General features: G+C 40.7%; 1 protein-coding gene across 1 annotated transcript in view; it reads left to right on the top strand.

The window, feature by feature from the left end:
• Window positions 1-3,684: 3,684 nt before the first annotated feature.
• Window positions 3,685-18,697, top strand: part of grb2 (growth factor receptor bound protein 2) — a 67,134-nt gene continuing 52,121 nt past the window's right edge. The window contains exons 1-2 of the mRNA XM_003217209.4: window positions 3,685-3,869; window positions 14,344-14,582. Coding sequence (XP_003217257.1) covers window positions 14,505-14,582 — 78 coding nt within the window. The 5' untranslated portion in view covers window positions 3,685-3,869; window positions 14,344-14,504. The remainder of the gene's footprint in view (window positions 3,870-14,343; window positions 14,583-18,697) is intronic.

The raw sequence follows: 18,697 nt of genomic DNA, 5'->3' as shown, positions 1-18,697 counted from the left end.
CTTTACTTTTGCAATTAAAAATGTTTTTAAAATAATGAAATGTTATTACACACAGTCCCCAGGTTATGAACATGATAGGTTCTGTAGGATTGTTCTTAAGTTGAATTTGTATGCAATTACATAAGATTTGACCTCACTTTCTATCTCTGTGATAATTGGAGTTTGAAAAAAATTGTCATGTTGTAGAAGCAAAGACTGGTGATAAAACTTCAGTGGAGACACGTTTTCCCCAAAATAACTCTTCCAAGAGTTAATTTCCCTTCCTGTGGTAGATTTTTTTCTCACTAGTTGTTGTTGTTGTTTAGGTTAATTATACCCTGCTTTATCTCTCCAGAAGGAGACTCAAAGCGGCTTACAATTAAAAATATGACCACATAATTTAAAATATGCAAACATTAAAACAGAATCAAACAGTATTAAAATTCACAGTTTAAATCCATTAAAATATATTCAAAGCTAAAAATCGTAGCACCCCCTGGTTTGCTCTTAAAAACCTTCATCTTTAAACACCTGTCTGAACAAAAAGGTTTTAGCCTGCTGCCGGAAGGACAACAGGGAGGGGACCATTCTGGCTTTTCTGGGAAGAAGGGAGTTCCAGAGTACGAGGGGCAGCCACCGAGAATGAAGGCCTACTCTCTCGTTCCCATCAAAGGAGCTTGAGATGGAAGTGGGACTGAGAGAAAGGCCTCCTGAAGATCACAGGACCCGGACAGGTTCGTACAAGGGGATGCATTCCTGGACCTGAACCATCTAGGGCTTTAAAGGTCATAACTAGGACTTTGAATTATGTACAAAAACAGTCCCCCCTGGCCTGTTGGATCAGCCAGAAAGGGCAAGGATACTTATTCTCACACCTGTTCTTAACTGTAAGTCATTTGTAAGTCTGATATTTGTAATTCAGGAACTGCTTGTATTTAGATATATACATTTTCTGTAACAGTGATTGCAAATGTATGACTTGCTCATTGATTTTTTAGACCCTCCAAACATGGTGGCTCATAATTAGATTATGTGAGGACTTTTTTTTTTTGCTTCTCTGTGGTGATAGATATCATGATATCAGTTCTGACCATAGCACATTCCTAATATTCAAATTTATTGGGGCATAACAAAGCAGTATTAACTGCAGACTTTGCCCCAATGAAAGTGTTTCCCACATTTTGGAGCAAGCACTTCTGAGCAAGACGAGATCATTTGCTTCAGGTGCATTAGGCTTCTAAGATACCATTCAAGGGAAATCAGCTGTCAATAATTTTGTTTATTATACAGCCATCTTGTGTTCCTATAGCTTAGGCAACTAAATATCTTGGGCTACCTCTGCTAACAGAATGACATTACTGCATTACTGATTTTGCTAAATGCCAATGCAGTTGTTATGCATCTATATACCAGGACTAAACTGCAGGTTGCATCTGAAACATTCTAATACTAATTTGATTTCATCTGGTAATACCCTGTTTAAAAATACAGGACCACAATCTGGGTTTAGCTCACAATGTAAAGAGTTGAATCTTCGCCGTCTTCAAAGCCACTTCCTCTTCCCCAAATGTGTGCCTACTCCAGGATTGCTCTTGTTTTCTTGTGGCAAAAGGCACACACAATACTACTTTCTGCCTCAAGTGTGAATTTGCAAGGCCTGTTTCTTGCATGATTCTAAGTAGGTTAGGATAGGTTTTTGTTACAGATACTGTAGATTCGCTGCCAAGACAGTGTAGAGTAGACTGACTTAATTCAGCCAGTGGCCTGACATGGTTTTCCAATGGTTGGCCAATATGGGGCTGTCTAGATTTTAGCCTTAGCCACAATGGTTTCTGATGAGGGATCAAGAAAGTTGTAGTGCAGCAATACCTGGTCATCCTTCCCATGTAAGGAGATAAAGGATTTTGCCATTATGTATCGTGTGATAGGAGACAGTGAGAGAGAAAGAGAGATCCAGGATGTGTGGTACAGTATGGGCCAAAATTCCCAAAGTGGTTTCATTATTGAATAACACTTTGTTTGTTTTTGAATTTACAATAACATAGTATTCTATACAGTATATATAAGAAATAAAATGACATTACATTGTAAAATCTTTTCAAACAATTTTTTTAAAAAAAAAAGTTACCGAACCAGCTGTTATAGAGAGACTTTGTGGAAAGGGACATCTTGCCCTCAACTCTTTCATTACATTTCAGTTCAGAAAGTAGTTTCCAAAGAGTCATATAAATCATGAGGGCGGTGCGACAAAGGCATCTAGTGACAACTTTGAGAGTAACTGTTTTATGTTAGCATGAGCTTTCATGACCAATAATCCAGAAAACGACTACTACTATTACTACTACTACTAATGCTGAAATAAACCAGTTATTCTCAGAGGGACTACCAGGTGTTTTGGACTTCAATTCCTACAATTTCTAACAGCTGATAAAACACCTGGAAGGCCAAAGTTTGTCCATGCCTGGGCTACCAGATACTTTCGTTTCAGCATCCCTATTTCCAACCATCCTGCTTTGACAGGGATTTATCATCTCCAATTGTTTACTGCTGCCAATTGGGTGTATCTACTATCTACACTGTATAATAAATGGTTTCTCACCACATTCTGGCCCCTTCTGCACTGCCATATAATCCATTATGAAATCAGATAATCTACATTATCTGCTTTGAACTGGATTATATGAGTCTACACTATTTAATCCAGTTCAAAGCAGATAATCTGGATTTTATATGGTAGTGTAGAAGGGGCCTATAACAGCCTGATTCAATACCATGGAATAATGTGAATTATATTTGGCGAGGCACTAGCACGATTCAGACCTTGTAAAACTACAGCTCCTGTGATTTCATAGCATTGTGCCAAAAAGTGGCCAAATGGGTGTCATTCCAGTGTAGATGCCACAACCATGAATAGTTTCTGCCAGTCACTACACCCTGATGTTGCATTCCCGCAAGGTCCTATTTGCCAACTATGAGAAAGATATTGGAGGGAATATCGTATATGGCTTTAAATGGATCCAGAAAGACTTTTCAGGAGTTGTGTTGTTGAAGGCTTTCATGACTGGAATCACTGGGTTGCTGTGAGTTTTTCGGGCTGTATGGCCATGTTCCAGAAGCGTTCTCTCCTGACGTTTTGCCCATATCTATGGCAGGCATCCTCAGAGGTGTGAGGTCTGTTGGAAACTAGGCAAGTAAGTTTATATGTGAGGAATGTCCAGGGTGGGAGAAAGAACTCTTTGTTTGAGGCAAGTGTGAATGTTTAAATTGGCCGGCTTGATTAGCATTGAATAGCCTGGCAGCTTCAAAGCCTGGCTGTTTCCTGCCTGGGGAAAATCCTTTGTTGGGAACTGTTAGCTGGCCCTGATTGTTTCTTGTCTGGAATTCCCATCTTCTGAGTATTGCTATTTATTTACTGTCCTGATTTTAGAGTTTTTAAAATACTGGTAGCCAGATTTTGTTAATTTTCATGGTTTCCTCCTTTCTGTTGAAATTGTCCACATGCTTGTGGATTTCGATGGCTTCTCTGTGTAGTCGGACATGGTGGTTGTTAGAGTGGCCAGCATTTCTGTGTTCTCAAATATTATGCTGTATCCAGGATTTTCTCTTCCTGCGCAAGCGCCTGCTGCTTCCACAGACTTCACATCCACCCACCCCACCTCCGGCGACAGCCCTTGGAGTGCGCATGCGCTCCGCCAGCAGCCTTCTCTACTCCCCGCCCTTCTCCTCGCGCCCCATGGTGGCCTCGCGAGAGGACGGTGGCGGAAGCTGTTCTGCGGCGCTCCTCTGCTGAGGGCGAAGAAGCCGCTGAGGCGGGGCCGCGGAGAGAGGGAAGGAAGGAAAGAGAGACGGGCGGAGGGGGCCGCTTGGAGCGGAACCCCAGCGGGCTTACGGTAAGTGGTGCTTCACCGAGGGCCCGCCCTGGAGGCGCTTCCCATGGCGGCGGACACACAGGGCAGTTGTCGGGGGAGGGGAATGAAAGGAAAGGAAACTGGGGTTCGCCTATGCGCGCGCGCACGGCAGCTGTCTTTGTGCGCGCGCGCGCGGCGCGGGAAGTCGAGGGGGTCAAGCAGTGCTCGGGCTCTCGCCTCGTTTCTGATCTCCGTCTCTACGTCGTGCGAATGGCTCGATAAATAGACATTGCTAGGAGATGCCTTGAGTGGCCGAGAATCTTTCCAGCGTTGGCCTAGTAATTATTAACTTAGGCCGAATCTATACTGTCATATAATGCAGTTCCAAACTGCATTATATATATATAGGTCTACACCAGGCATGGGCAAACTTCGGCTCTGTCGCCAGGTGTTTTGGGCTTCAACTCCCAGCATTCCTAACAGCCTCAGGCCCTTTCTTTTCCCCCCTCAGCCGCTTAAGCCAAAGTTTGCCCATGTTTGATCTATTCTGTAGAGCAGAGCTTTCCAAACCTTTCATATTGGTGGCACACTTTTGTAGACATGCATCATTTCATGACAGTGTAATTCAGTTTTACCATCAAACCGAAGGTTAGCCCAACCCCTTATAAGAGATATGGAGACATACATGAGTCCCTTTGGGGAGAGAGGGTGGGGGTTATAAATAAAGCATTATTATTTTTATTGTAATAAGAAAATGTATGGGGACACAATATCTCATGAAAACCATTCATTTGTGTAAGATAACATACATTTCCAAGATTTTTGTCTTATGTTTGTGCAACACACCACACACAGCAGCTTGTATCACAACACAGTTTGGAAAGCTCAGCTGTAAAGCTAATGCAGGTTGATAACACTTAACAACTGTGGCTCAATGCCAAGGAATTGTGTTGTAGTTCTACACGGCCTTTAGCCATCTCTGCTGAAGAGTGCTAGTAACTTGCCAAACTACAAATCCCAGGATTCCATAGCATTGAGCCGTGGCGGTTAATGTATTACCAAGTTGCATTAATTCTGCAGTCAAGGTCCAGCTAAGGAAGCCATGACTGTCCAGAGTCTGTAAGACATGAGCAGGGTTCTTGCTGAAAGAGTGACACAGGGTATCCTATAAATGACAAACCGCTAAGTCAGCGGTCAACCCCCCTGTTTAAGGAGCTCCATTGGCTGCCATTTATCTTCCGAGCCCAATTCAAGGTGCAGGTTATTACCTACAAAGCCCTAAACGGTTCGGGACCCACCTACCTTTGTGACCGCATTTCCCCCTATGAACCTGCACAGCCTCTTCGTTCGTCAGGGGAGGCTCTCCTCTCTCTCCCACCACCTTCACAATCACGGTTGGTGGGGAAGAGGGAAAGGGCCTTCTCCATTGTGCCCCCACCGCTCCACGCTCTGGAATTCGCTCCCCAAGGAGATTAGGCAAGCCCCTACCCTTCTAATTTTTAGGAAGAGCCTGAAAACTTGGCTCTTCAAACAGGCCTTTGGTGAATGATCCTCACCCATATGTTTAGGATTTGTCCTATTGATTAACAGTATCTCTGTTCCACTTTATTCTATTCCTTCAGATGGAAATAGTTCTCATGTTTAACTCATCCTAAGCCCCTTTTTCATGATAATAGTCCTGGGTTATTTACCTCTCCTCCAGTTTATATTCCTTACTATATGCACTTTCTTCTGGCCCAGTTAATTTTTATGAGCTTTCTCAGGTTTTTATCTATGTTTTATTGTAAATGTGATTTTAATATGTTTTATAGATTTGTTTTTATATTGTCATGTTTTTTACATTGTTTGCAACTATCTGGGCTTGGCCCCATGTAAGCCGCCCCAAGTCCCTTCGGGGAGATGGAGGCGGGATATAAAAATTAAGTTGTTGCTGTTGTCATTCTCGACCTGTGGGTCCCCAGGTGTTTTGGTCTACAACTCTCAGAAATCCAGTCAATTTACCAGCTGTTAGGATTTCTGGGAGTTGAAGACCCAAAACATCTGGGGACCCACGGGTTGAGAACTACTGCTCTAAATCAAAATCAGTTTGACGGCAGCTAAGAACAAAACTTTTAGGGTGGTTGGACTGATCTCATAGTTTCCATGTTGGATTATGACACTGAAATGAAATTCTCTTATAACACATGCTTAGTGTTAAAGCAGAAGTTGTGGTTAACAGTTTTCTGTAAAAAGTGAGGTATGTATGAGGAAGGCAAAAATTAGAAGCAAGATTTTGAATTGTCATTCACATTCAGCTGCTGGGGTGGGGGTAGGTTTGTGTGTCTTAAGTTTTCATAGGTGTCTCTTAGGCAAGAAAGACACAGAAGTAGTTTTGGCAGTTCCTTCCTTTGAAATATAGTATGCATCATCTAGTGACCCTTGTCAGTTTGCCACTTAAGTACTAACCAGCACTGACCCAGCCTAGCTTCCAAGATCAGACAGAATCTATACCTCCTCAAAAATAGACTTCAGTAATGTGTTTTTACCAAAACTGCGGGAATGCAGCAAAGCAAATGCTTTCAGAGCAAAGGTAAAAATAGCTGTTGCATTGAAGGGGGGTATTTAGATAACCCTATTCTGCGAATGCCTAAAACTTACCAAAAGTTCCATACAATCCCAGCTTGCTTCCAATATCTTCAAAATGATCCAAGAAAAGGTATAAAACTGCCAGAATTATCCAGCCAGCTTGGCCTATGGCTAAGAGTTTCCAGGAGTTGTAGGCCAAAGTAATGTTTCCAAGTTCTTTAATTATGCGTCTTAAAATGCCATTGAGTACATTTACACTGTAGAAAGAATGCAGTTTGATACCCTATTATCTTCCCTCGATCAGTGTTATGATTTGTAGTTGAGGCACTAGCATCCTTTGGCAGAGAAGGCTAAAGATCTTGTGAAACTACAACTCCCATGATTTCCCAATATTGAGTCATGCCAGGTCTAGTAATGTCAACTTGCATTCATTCTATAGTTTAGTTGCACCCATTGCGTTTTAAAATTGTGTGCTTTTAAAAGATGCCTTATGTCAATTCAAAATATAGAAGAAATGGTTCCCATTTTTTTAAAGAAACAAGGCTTTATACCCTAAAACATACTACAGCTCACCCAAATTAATTTATTCTTACACCTAGGCTATGACTTCCATGAGATATCGCTGTGTCATTACTCCTATCAGCTGTAGTCAAGATATGTAATGATGAGGAATTTAGGAGTTGTAGATCAGCATCTGGAAGGCTACATAAGATGACATGGGGCCTGTGGGTTTCCATGACTGATCTAAGATTTTAATCCTGGTTCTCACAGGCATGGTATAATGCTCAAATCACCATGGTGCCTCGCTTTCCTGATTCCAGTATGGCTGTATGAGTCACTAGACTACAGGATAATAGTACAGCACTCACACAATGGCTCATCATGCCATTAGTGTTACTTCTTCATAGTTTGCACAGGGAGGCAGTGGTATGAGAATGAGAATGCCTGATCCAAGCCACCCTTAGAAGCAAGGTATACTTGCACTCAGAGAAGGCAGTCTTATGTCTTTAGATGCTGCCTTTTTCCTGCTTTCCTCACTTCAGCCTTTGCAACTTGTTATTCTTGTGTGCCTTCAAGTCATTTCTGACTTAGGGCAATCCGAACTGCGAACCTAGGCAAGATTTTGTTCAGGATGGTTTGCCTTTCCTCTGAAGCTGTGAATGTGTGACTTGCCTGAGATCACCCAGTGAGTCTTATGGCTGCATGGGGATTTGAAACCTGGTCTCTGTCCCAGTCCAGTGCTCAAACCACTGCACAATACTGGCTTTCCATTATAATAATACATTGCACTATATCTAGAAAAACATAGAAATAACAGTATACATACTTATCATGTGTTCATTTTCTTCCGACAAGAAGCAAGTAGTGATTTCTAAACAAATCCAAATTTATTTTGGTACTTTTAAAAACATGACTAACTGGCCTACATATTTTATATAACTTTACAGAATCCTGATGTCCTGAAAAGTATCAGAGAAAAACGTGCTATTTATAAGACCAGACAGAACATAATTCTTTTCCTGGCACAAAAAGGAAATGAACCATTGTTCTTGCCACTGAAGAGTTCACATAACATCCCCAAATAGTAATAAGAATAATTTGGTTTCTTTGAAAAAGAAAATTATTTCTCTTTTAAGACAACAGCCCGTCTTTCCTGTGGGGTGGATACTATGTGATATATGAAGAAATGCAATGTACGTGTTTTTTATTACAGAGCCAGCTATTCTGTTAAGTAACTAGTAATCATTAGAAAAATCGGACAGTTTCTTCTTTCATCTATTTGCTCTGTAATATAAACTGTGGTATTAGTACAGATGCAAGATCAGCCACTGCCTGCTCTCCATAGAAAACAAGTAATTTCAGACAAGTGAATTAGTAAGGTTACAGAAGAGGAAGAAAATGCTCAGCCCCCTCACCTGGCATTGTTTCTACCAATAGGAAATTTACCTTTTCCATATCAGCAGCCAAAAATCAGCCATCAAAATATACTTCCCCAATATTTACTGCACTGATTTTTAGAATTGCAGTTTGATCTAAAATGAGAAGTACACAAGGGCAATAATTCAATAAAACTATGCATTTTGCTTGCCAGGCCATCTCTTTCTTATGGTTCAGTGTATTGTTTTTGCACTGATTAATTAACTCTTTCTCTTAAACTTAAATCTTTGTTGCTTTCTTTTCCAGCTCTAAGTTGCTACAGCCATAAAGTAAGAAGAGTGGTATTAAATATCATGTCAGTAGCTTGCTAATAAATGCATAGCTTTTCTTACTGTATTTAGCTTTGCAGCTACCTTTTAATAAGTTAGTTGTGCTTTACAACTTATATACCTTGGTAGCCAGAATTATATTTTAGTGTCATGGGCGCTGTCATAGCTGTAACATGTACCTTTTTGAGTGAAGTGTTAAGTGGCCATCTAAAATAAGAACAGAACCTTTAAACGTTTTTTTAAAATTCTACAGGCAGGGTTTTTGTTGTTTTTTTTTTACTAATTGGTATCTTGTAATTCCAATAAGTCAGCTTTTTTATCTGCTTGCAGCAGTTTTTCCCCCTAATGCGGTCTGTAAAGACTATTATATAGGTATAACTATTTAAAACCTCATTCTGGCAGGCGAATGTGAGGAAGGTACTTCTAATTGAATTTAAAGTATTTTGGCTTAAATAGACAAGCTATTGTTACGTTATTGTTTGAAGCTCAACCATTAAGAATGAATTCAGTTTGAATTCTGATTGTATGTCATGTCACACACAACTTTCTAATCACAGTATCATATTTTGTTTGCATGGTTCACCAGTGTTTTCATTGGGCTCTTTTAGTTGGTTGCACGATGGCTAGCAGCAACTACAAATACTTTCACCCACCATCTATGCCATGCTGGCCATTAACAAACTAAGAGGCCATTTTCCCATCCTAAATTTCATATATGTCAGCGAAAAAATAGAAGTGATTTGACCATATTGGACAGGAAAGATAAGCTCCTTCTCCTCCCCATACATTCTGTGTTATGCTTAGATAAACTCAGGAGCCCATATTTCAGTATACAGCAGGCTTTTGAGGTCTTCAGAAGTAGTGAGACAAAATAAGTGTGTAATGGGGAAATTAAGCAGGGTTAGGATCAGTAACCACAAGTAGTTATCTTTTATGGGGCTAGGGCTGCTTAGGAGCCTAGTTTTCTTTTATAGTGGACCACAAATGTTACTTTGCTATCTAGCCTCATACTTATGTAGTGTAACTGCCAGTTTTATATCCACCCACCTCTTGTTTGCGAAGGAGATATGTAAGATATGCAGTTTCTTCTTTAATTTGGATGCGATCATGGAGGAGAGGACCCCGGTGGCGAAGTGCGTTAAAGCACTGAGCTGGGGACCGAAAGGTCCCAGGTTCAAACCCTGGGAGCGGCGTGAGCGGCTGCTGTTAGCTCCAGCTCCTGCCAACCTAGCGTTCTAAAACATGGAAATGTGAGTAGATCAATAGGTACCGCTCCGGCGGATAGGTAACGGCGCTCCATGCAGTCATGCCGGCCACATGACCTTGGAGGTGTCTACGGGCAATGCCGGCTCTTCGGCTTAGACATAGAGATGAGCACCAACCCCCAGTGTTAGACATGACTGGACTTAATGTCAGGGGAAACCTTTATCTTTACATGTAGGAGTACTTCTGATATTTGAAACAGATTTCTAATATAGTTACCTACTCATAAACTACAGTAGAAGTTAAACATCACCAGATGGCTGAGGGCCTCCACCCTGGCAAATTGGCAAGTGGATTGATGTCTAGTTATTTAGAACAACTGCAGATGGTTGTGGGGTAAGAATATTTGCTTGCATAAATTGTTAAGATTTTAAGAGTACCTGTAAAAAGTTGAGATTGTACGAGCATCATTTTTGCAAATCTGGATTTGCAAAATATGGCTGTTATTTTATGTATATATAAATGTGTGTACATAAATAGGAGTGTATTTATAACATACAAATATTTCTAATAGTTTTTATTTTAAAATATCAAAGTCTTTGATTACACATGTATGTAGGATTTTCTGTACAACTGTAAGGCTGCTTGTCTTACAGTTGTACCGAAAATCCTTAATTGTGTCATGTGACTTGTGAGTTTTAAAAATTAATTGCTTGAAAGAATTCTCTTCATATGGGTTTTTGAATGTTATGGTTACATACTAAAAATTTTCCACAAATGATGATTTTCTGTAGTTCCTTGTTTCTAATTGGGGTTGCAGCATTTAGTCAGTTACAGTACTTATTTGGTTTAAATTTATGACAGACTTTAATTCAACTAGAAAGTAAGTATTATCTGGGCAACAAATCATTTGGTTAAAAAAATGCAATGCAGCTATTAAAGTGCTTGCCATCTGCATGTGCTTGTCAATTGTGGCCTTGAAAGAGAGAGTCCCTTTTTCTTACATAAAGAGCACTTGTTATGATACATACATGTACAATCAAACTACACAAAGTATGTGTCTTCAGAACCAATATTTTTACATATGCACATTTAGTCACTAAATTGTTTAACTAAAACGTATACATTAAATCTTAAGTCCTCTAACTTGAAAGGACTCCTCTATGTAATCCTATTCTAGCTAAATATAGATGTGTAAGTATTGAAAAGTTACTACTGTTTTGACTATTGAAGCAACTGTGATGCTATTACTATTTTTAAAAGGCTGTGTAGTGTCCTTTTCCAGAGCATTTGTGAAGGGGAAACCTTGACTTTCCTTGTGCTGTAGACCATGAGCAGTAAATAATGGAATGCTGCAATTCTATGTACACTTAACCCTTAAGTAAGCCCTATTGGATGGTATGTGATCTTAAGATTAATTATAAATAGGGCTGTGCGCATTGCTATTTGAAGAGGAAAGAATCAGTACATGCTTTCACTTCTTGTTACTTCTACCTTCTAAGATATTCCTATTATAAAAGAAATCACCGGGTTGCTGTGAATTTTCCAGGCTGTATGGCCATGTGTCAGAATGCTTCTGGAACATGGCCATATGGCCTGGAAAACTCACAGCAACCCAGTGATTCCAGCCATGAAAGCCTTCGTCAACACAAAGAAATCACAATTTCTCAACATTTGTGCCCAGTGTACAGTGCTGACGGCACCATTAACGTCTTCCAGTTAGCAATGCCCACAAAACTGTGATAGGTGGTGGTGATTGCTACTGATGAGATACAGCACCTGCGGTAGTCTCACTGTATAGCTTTCCATCCGCCCACTCTGCCCACATGTTGTGGGTAGTTTTCAAAGTTCTTACCTCATATTTAGTTCTGTAAAGTGTAAATATTTTCCGGCAATACCAGAGAGGCAGTTTTGCAAGCCTTATTTAAAAAGTGAAATGCCTCACTAGTTCCAAGAGTCTTGGTTTCTTTGAATGGACTGTATGCATGATCATTAAAAAGCATGATCATTGTAACTGTAATACTGTTTAATAATCAGGGCAAACACATTTGCATAAATTTGAGCACATAATTTCCCCTAAAGTCAAAACTGGCATTTCCTCAAAAAGAGGCATTTGTTTAGCCTAGAAAGCCCTAAACATTTCTGGCCCAACTTACCTGTCCAAACGTATCTCCCTCTATGAACCATCTCGGAGGTTAAGATCTTCTGGGGATGTCCTGCTCTTGGTCCCACCTGCTTTGCAAGTGCGGTTGGTGGGGACGAGAGACAGGGCCGTCCCAGTGGTGGCCCCTTTGGCTCTGGAACTCTGTCCCCAGTGAGATTAGATCAGCGCCCTCCCTCTTTGCCTTCAGAAAGAAAACATTGACATGGTTGTGGGACCAAGCTTTTAGCCAGTAAAGTAATGCAGTGCAATAAATAAATGGGGAGTATGTGCCATTGATAATTGGAATGGCCCCAGTCTACGATTTTGGATCATGTGATTTTAATGTTTATATTAGGTGTTTTAATTCTATCTTTTTATGTCTAAATGTTGTTATAGCTTATGTTTAATGGTCTTATTGATATTAACACATAGTTATAGGTTTCTTGTTTAGATTTTATGATTTGGTTTTACATGTATGTTAGCCATTGGATTTTGCTAATATGTTGTAAACAGCTTTGAGTCCCCCTCCCCCCGGGTGTGAAAAGCAGTATATAAAAACAGTAAATAAATAGATAAATACACACAGTCTGTTAGGTAAAGGTAAAAGTTTTTCCCTGGCATCAAGTCTAATTGCCAGAGCGTTACCTGTTGATCTACTCACATTTGCATGTTTTTGAACTGCTAGGTTGGCAGAAGCTGGTGCTAACAGCAGGAATTCACCCCGCTCCCGATTCTATTTTTTTATCTTGCCCTATTCGTGTACTATAGCCACATGGTTCCCCCACCCAAGTTGCTCTTCTATTCGATGATAGCACCTAAATATCTACCTTGTTTACAATTTTCACTCACTGCACTTTACCCAGTTCATTTCATTTTATCTACTTGGGGGCCAAATCTATGTTTTTACCATGATTGTCTTTTATACATATGTTTATTATGTTTAGAATGTTAATTTACTTTTTGTTTGTATTTTCTGATGTTATTGTATGTTGCTTGCTGTTTTATCCGGGCTTGGCCCCATGTAAGCCGCCCCGAGTCCCTTCGGGGAGATGGAGGCGGGGTATAAAAATTAAGTATTATTATTAGTCAATGTTTTTGTAGTCAATATTTTCAATACACTGCGATGTTTTGGTGCTAAATTCATAAATACAGTAATTACTACATAACGTTACTGTGTATTGAATTGCTTTTTCTATTGATTTGTTGTAAAACATGTTTGGTGCTTATAATTTGACATTTAATAGGCTTTTCCTTAATCCCTCCTTATTATGCAATATTTTCGCTTATCCAACATTCTGCTGACCCGTTTATGTTGGATAAGCAAGACTCTACTGTACTTTGTTGTTTATGTGACTTTAATGTGTTGCAAGCCGCTTTGGGTCCTGTGAGGGAGAAAAGCGGGATATAAATAAAGATTTTTTATTTATTATAATAACTCAAAACCGACTGCTCTTGCTCTTAAAATATTATGTATCTCTTGTTTCCAGAGTATTTTATAGAATATGCACCTGTTCAAAGCCTAGTGTTTCTGGCACAGCTGTTGTATGTCTTGAGAACATGGCATGTGGGGATGATTGGCGGTGAGCTTTAGAAGCAAGGCCCATATTTCCTTCTCTGACAGCAGGGCCATGATACAGTTAAGAAAGAGCGAGGCGGGGTGGCACTTATGACATTCTACTAGCTCGACTTTTACTGTCTCATCGAAATTACTGGGCTGTACTGGGCTGTCTCCTCTCCCCGCAGTGGAACTGGAAAGCCCTCGGTTTTGTCTCTTGGGGACTCTTTGGGATGCTGGGAACCGTGGGATGCCGTTGCGTGTTTGGAAATGGGGAAGGGGTGGGGCTGGGTGGTGGTGATGATGGATAGCTCACGTGGACTTCGTTGGGAAGAGGGGTTGGGACGGAGGCTTCAATCGAGTCAAGGCAAATAAAACGTTCTTTAGTGACTAAACAGGACAAACTTGGGTCCTGCAGGTGTTTTGGACTTCAACTCCCACAATTCCTGGCCTCAGGAATTGGGGCCAGGAATTGTGAGAATCGAAGTCCAAAACACCTGCAGGGCCCAAGTTTGCCCACGTTTGGGCTAAAGGAGTGAGCTGAAGCCTCTCCAGAGGGAAGAGGAAGAAGAAGAGGAGGTCTTCTTGGGGGCGTGAGGGGATGGGTCGGCGAAGGGGGCGGAGTCTTCCCGTGTTCCTTTTCCCCGGCGCTGCCATTGGGCGCCGCGCCTGTCACTCAGCCTTCACCAGGGAGGGGAGGGAGAGCGGCTGCAGAAAGAGGAAGCGGCCAAGCGGAGTGGAGCGCCGAGGAGGGCGAGGCGGAGGGCGCGGTCTTTCTCTCCCTGTCTCTCTGCCATTGATCCGGACGGCTTTCCCTCCATGTCCCCTCTCCTTTCCTCCTAGGGTGCCTTGGCCCTCGCAGTCTCCCGTCGTTCTGTGCCCAGGAGCGAGCCAGGGGTCCCGCAGAAAGGGCGCACGAACCGGGCGAGAGGACTGGAGGAGAAGGAGGCGGCTTCGGCGAGAGCCCCGTTCCCCCGCCAGAGCAGCACAAAAGCGGGCCGAGCATGGAAGCCGTCGCCAAGTACGATTTCAAAGCCACCGCAGATGACGAGCTCAGTTTCAAACGCGGGGATATTCTTAAGGTAAGCGGCGCACAGAGAGAGACGGAGATTGCCCTCTTGAGGCTTCTCCAGATATGGGGGCTGCTTTCTCTAGAAGCCATATCGCTGGCATCCCCTTTCATGCGAAGCTGCATTTCTTTGGGGCACACAGTTCCTACCAAAGGACTTTATAATAGTGGGCTGTTGTGCATTTTCCAGGCTGTATGGCGATGTTCCAGAAGCATTTTCTCCTGACGTTTCACCCACATCTATGGCAGGCATCCTCAGAGGTTGTGTGGTCTCTTGGAAAACTATGCAAGGGTGGTCTGTGGAAGGTTCAGGGCGGGAGAAAGGACTCTTGTCTGTTGAAGGACAGTGAGAATGTTGTAATTAATCACCTTGAATAGCATTAATGGCCTTGCAAGATTCATTCCTGCCTGGGGGAATCCTTTGTTTGGAGGTGTTAGCTGGCTCTGATTGATTCATGTCTGGAATTCCTCTGCTTTCAGAGTGTTGTTCATTATTTAGTGTTCCAATTTTAGAGGGTTTTTTAAAATACTGGTAGCCTGATTTTGTTCATTTTAATTGTTTCCTCTTTTCTGTAGAAATTGTCCGCATGTTTGTGGATTTCAATGGCTTCTCTGTAGTCTGATATGGTAGTTGTGAGAGCGGTCCAGCATTTCTGTTTTCTCAAATAATGTGCTGTGTCCAGGTTGGTTCATCAAGTGCTCTGCTATGGCTGACTTCTCTGGTTGAGTTAGTCTGCAGTGCATTTCATGTTCCTTATTTCATGTTTGGGCAATGCTGTGTCTGGTGGTCCCTATGTACACTTATGCACAGCTGCACGGTATATGGTAGACTCCTGCAGAGGTGAGAGGATATGCTGTGTCCAGGTTGGTTCATCAAATGTTCTGCTATGGCTGACTTCTCTGGTTAGTCTGCAGTTCCTTGATTCAAGAGGACACCGAAATTCTGGACCATTCTAACAACCACCCTGTCAGACTACACAGAGAAGCTGTTGAAATCCACAAACACATGGACAACAGAAAGGAGGAAACCATGAAAATGAACAAAACTTGGCTACCAGTATTAAAATACTCTTAAAATCAGGACAGTAAATAAAGAGCAGTACTCTGGAAATGGGAATTCCAGGCATGAAACAATCTGGGCCAGCTAACACCTCCCAACAAAGGATTCCCCAGACAGGATGTAGCCAGGCTTTGAAGCTACAAGGGCATTCAATGCTAATCATAGTGATTAATTGCAATATTCACACTTGCCCCAAGCAGACACGAGTTCTTTCTTCCACCCTGGACCTTCCACAGATATATAATCCTCACTTCCTTAGTTTCCAACAGACCTCACAACCTCTGAGGATTCCTGTCATTGATGTGGGTGAAATGTCAGGAGAGAATGCTTCTGGAACATGGTCATATAGCCCGGAAAACTCACAACAACCCAGTGATTCCGGCCATGAAAGCCTTCAACTAGACTTTGGAATACTTTGAGTGTTTAGCTATAACTAGACTATTGCAATTATATTTACATATTGTAGAGATGATACCACTTGGATCGTGAAGCTTAGTGTTGTGATCTAGTTGTCCTCTGTTATTTGTTCCACCTTTTTCTTCATTCCCCACTTCCTGGTCTGTGAGGGCCAGATCTCTTGCCTGTATTACTAAATCAGTTAATGCAGCTGAGAATATGTCATTCTGTTCTTACCTTGTATACATTGGCTTTGTATCAAAATGCTCTGCTCTCCTGTGCAAGTCATGGTTTTCTGGCTTATTTATTTGTCTCCTCCTATCTGGCAGCAGATCATAGTACCAAACACACTTGGCAAGGCAAGTTCTGTAGTCAGTTTGATACCCCTTTAACTCAGTGCTGTGGAATCATGAGTTGTGGTTGGGGAGACACTACCATTCTATGGCAGAGAAGGCTAAAGACGTAATAAAATTACTAATCTCAGGATTTCATAGCATTGACCCAAACTACATTGGTTCTGCAGTGTAGATTCTACATCCTTTGATTTGCAGTGTACATGATATTTAATATTATTTGGGCCAAAGGGAATCATGAATTGCTAAAAATCAGGAGCAGGGGTTTTCAAAGCCAGTTCTATATGTTTATTTTGAACAGAAATAATTGTTTCGTGTAGACATCTAGTTACACTGTTAATCAGCCCTCTCCCTCCTGACCTTCAGGAAGAAAGTTAGATCCTGGTTGTGGGACCCAGTGTTTGCACAGCGATTCCTAGTGCAACAATTGATATTTTGTATATGTTGTTTATGTTGATATGTGTTCAAGACATTGAATTGTGCCCTTGTTGTAAGCCACCCTAAGTCCCCTTCAGGGTGAGACGGGCAGGATATAAATAAATTAAATAAATTAATCATAATAAATTAAGAGTACAAATTTCCTGTTGGTTTTCAAATTTTTGCTGATTTGAGATAAGCTTTTTGATTGGAAAAAATCACTCAACTCTATGAATACTGATTCTACAGAGATTTTTGTAGAGACTGATAAGTAATACAACAGATGTATATCATCATATATATGCCTGACAAAATACAGTATTTTTTTTACTTTAAGAGTATTTGTGTATATTCTGCCTAACGGGTCTCTTAAGATAATGGCAAGAATGAAGTTTCCTTTAACAACAAGTCTAATAAAAGAAGGCTGTGGAGGTGGTAACAGTGATGATGATGTAAAACATGTAGGTAGACTTCAGCTTTGAAGCAATTCACAATATGGAGCAGGGTTTTTTCCCACATGGGCCCCAAAAGTCAAGTCACTAAAACCAAGTGCAGAGACATACCTTGGCAGGTGGATGTTGATTTACAGAATGTTTGGAGTGTATGATCAATCCAGGAATTAGTTTTTAATTGTTATTGTTACAAGTAATTGCCTCGAAATCTATCTACCTTTGTATCCACCCTGATGCCGCATGTTAATTTTCTTAGTTATTGCTGTTCTGTTATATTATGGAAGTCTGTCCTATGTTTGAAAGGCAGATAAAGAGTCAAGCAAAAGGTTCAGTCTGTCACTTGCTTTTCTATACTTCTTGGTCATTGGGTTTCGATGATCTTTACATGAATCATAAACATTGTTGCACAAATAATTCAGTGAATGAAGATTTATATGCTTCTTTCATTTTTTTATGCTAATAGTGTGCAGGATCTTTTTATTCACTTATGATTGGTTTTGTGATTAGAGGTCTTAATATTTCCCAATGTTTTGAATGCATTTTATTCAGAAAGGGGTATAATATTGATTGACTCCATCCTACATGTTTAACATTAAAAAAAAAGATTTTAAAAATAAAATATATGCACTGTTTTGAAGAGTGGGATTCATTTCAAGTTTAATGTTATGCTTGCTTATAGTTAATAATTCTATTAGGTGAAACAAATTGTGACACCCCTCCCCTTGGTAGTTTTGGAATGCAACTCCCAGCATGCCTCGTCACTGGCCATTTTCGCTAAGAATGATGTGAGTTGCAGGTGAATACAGTAGAGTCTCACTTATTCAACATTCGCTTATCCAGCTATTTGGATTATCCAACGCAATCTGCCTTTTAGTATTCAATGTTTTTGTAGTCAACCTTTTCAATACATTGTGATGTTTTGGTGCTAAATTCGTAAATACAGTAATTACTACATAACATTGCTGTGTATTGAACTGCTTTTTCTGACAAATTTGTTGTAAAACATGATGTTTTGGTGCTTAATTTGTAAAATCATAATGTAATTTGATGTTTAATAGGCTTTTTCTTAATCCCTCATTTTCCAACATGTTCGCTTATCCAATGTTCTGCTGGCCCATTTATGTTGGATAAGTGAGACTATACTGTACCTGGAATTTGCAAGTTGTTGCAGCTTTAAACTTTGGATAGTTGTCAGAGATTGTATAATCTAGCAGCCTTCTTGGAGAGAGTGTAGAAGTAAGACATAAACTCATATTGCATGGCTGCATCTATTTTATCTTGTTGTAAATATGAATGTGTATCTCATTGCACTGGGATGTAAAATGGGTATTATATAGATAAAAACATTTCCATTATAAGGAGTTTGGATTTGGGCTGAGATTATCCAATTTCAAATCCAAACTTGGCCTTATAATAACATTTGAAATTCCAAGCCAGCCTGTGAGTTTTA

This window comes from Anolis carolinensis, chromosome 2 (assembly GCF_035594765.1).
Source record: "Anolis carolinensis isolate JA03-04 chromosome 2, rAnoCar3.1.pri, whole genome shotgun sequence".
Lineage (NCBI taxonomy): Eukaryota > Metazoa > Chordata > Lepidosauria > Squamata > Dactyloidae > Anolis > Anolis carolinensis.
The sequence above is the reverse complement of the archived record's forward strand: the minus strand, read 5'-3'. Positions and strand labels throughout refer to the sequence as shown.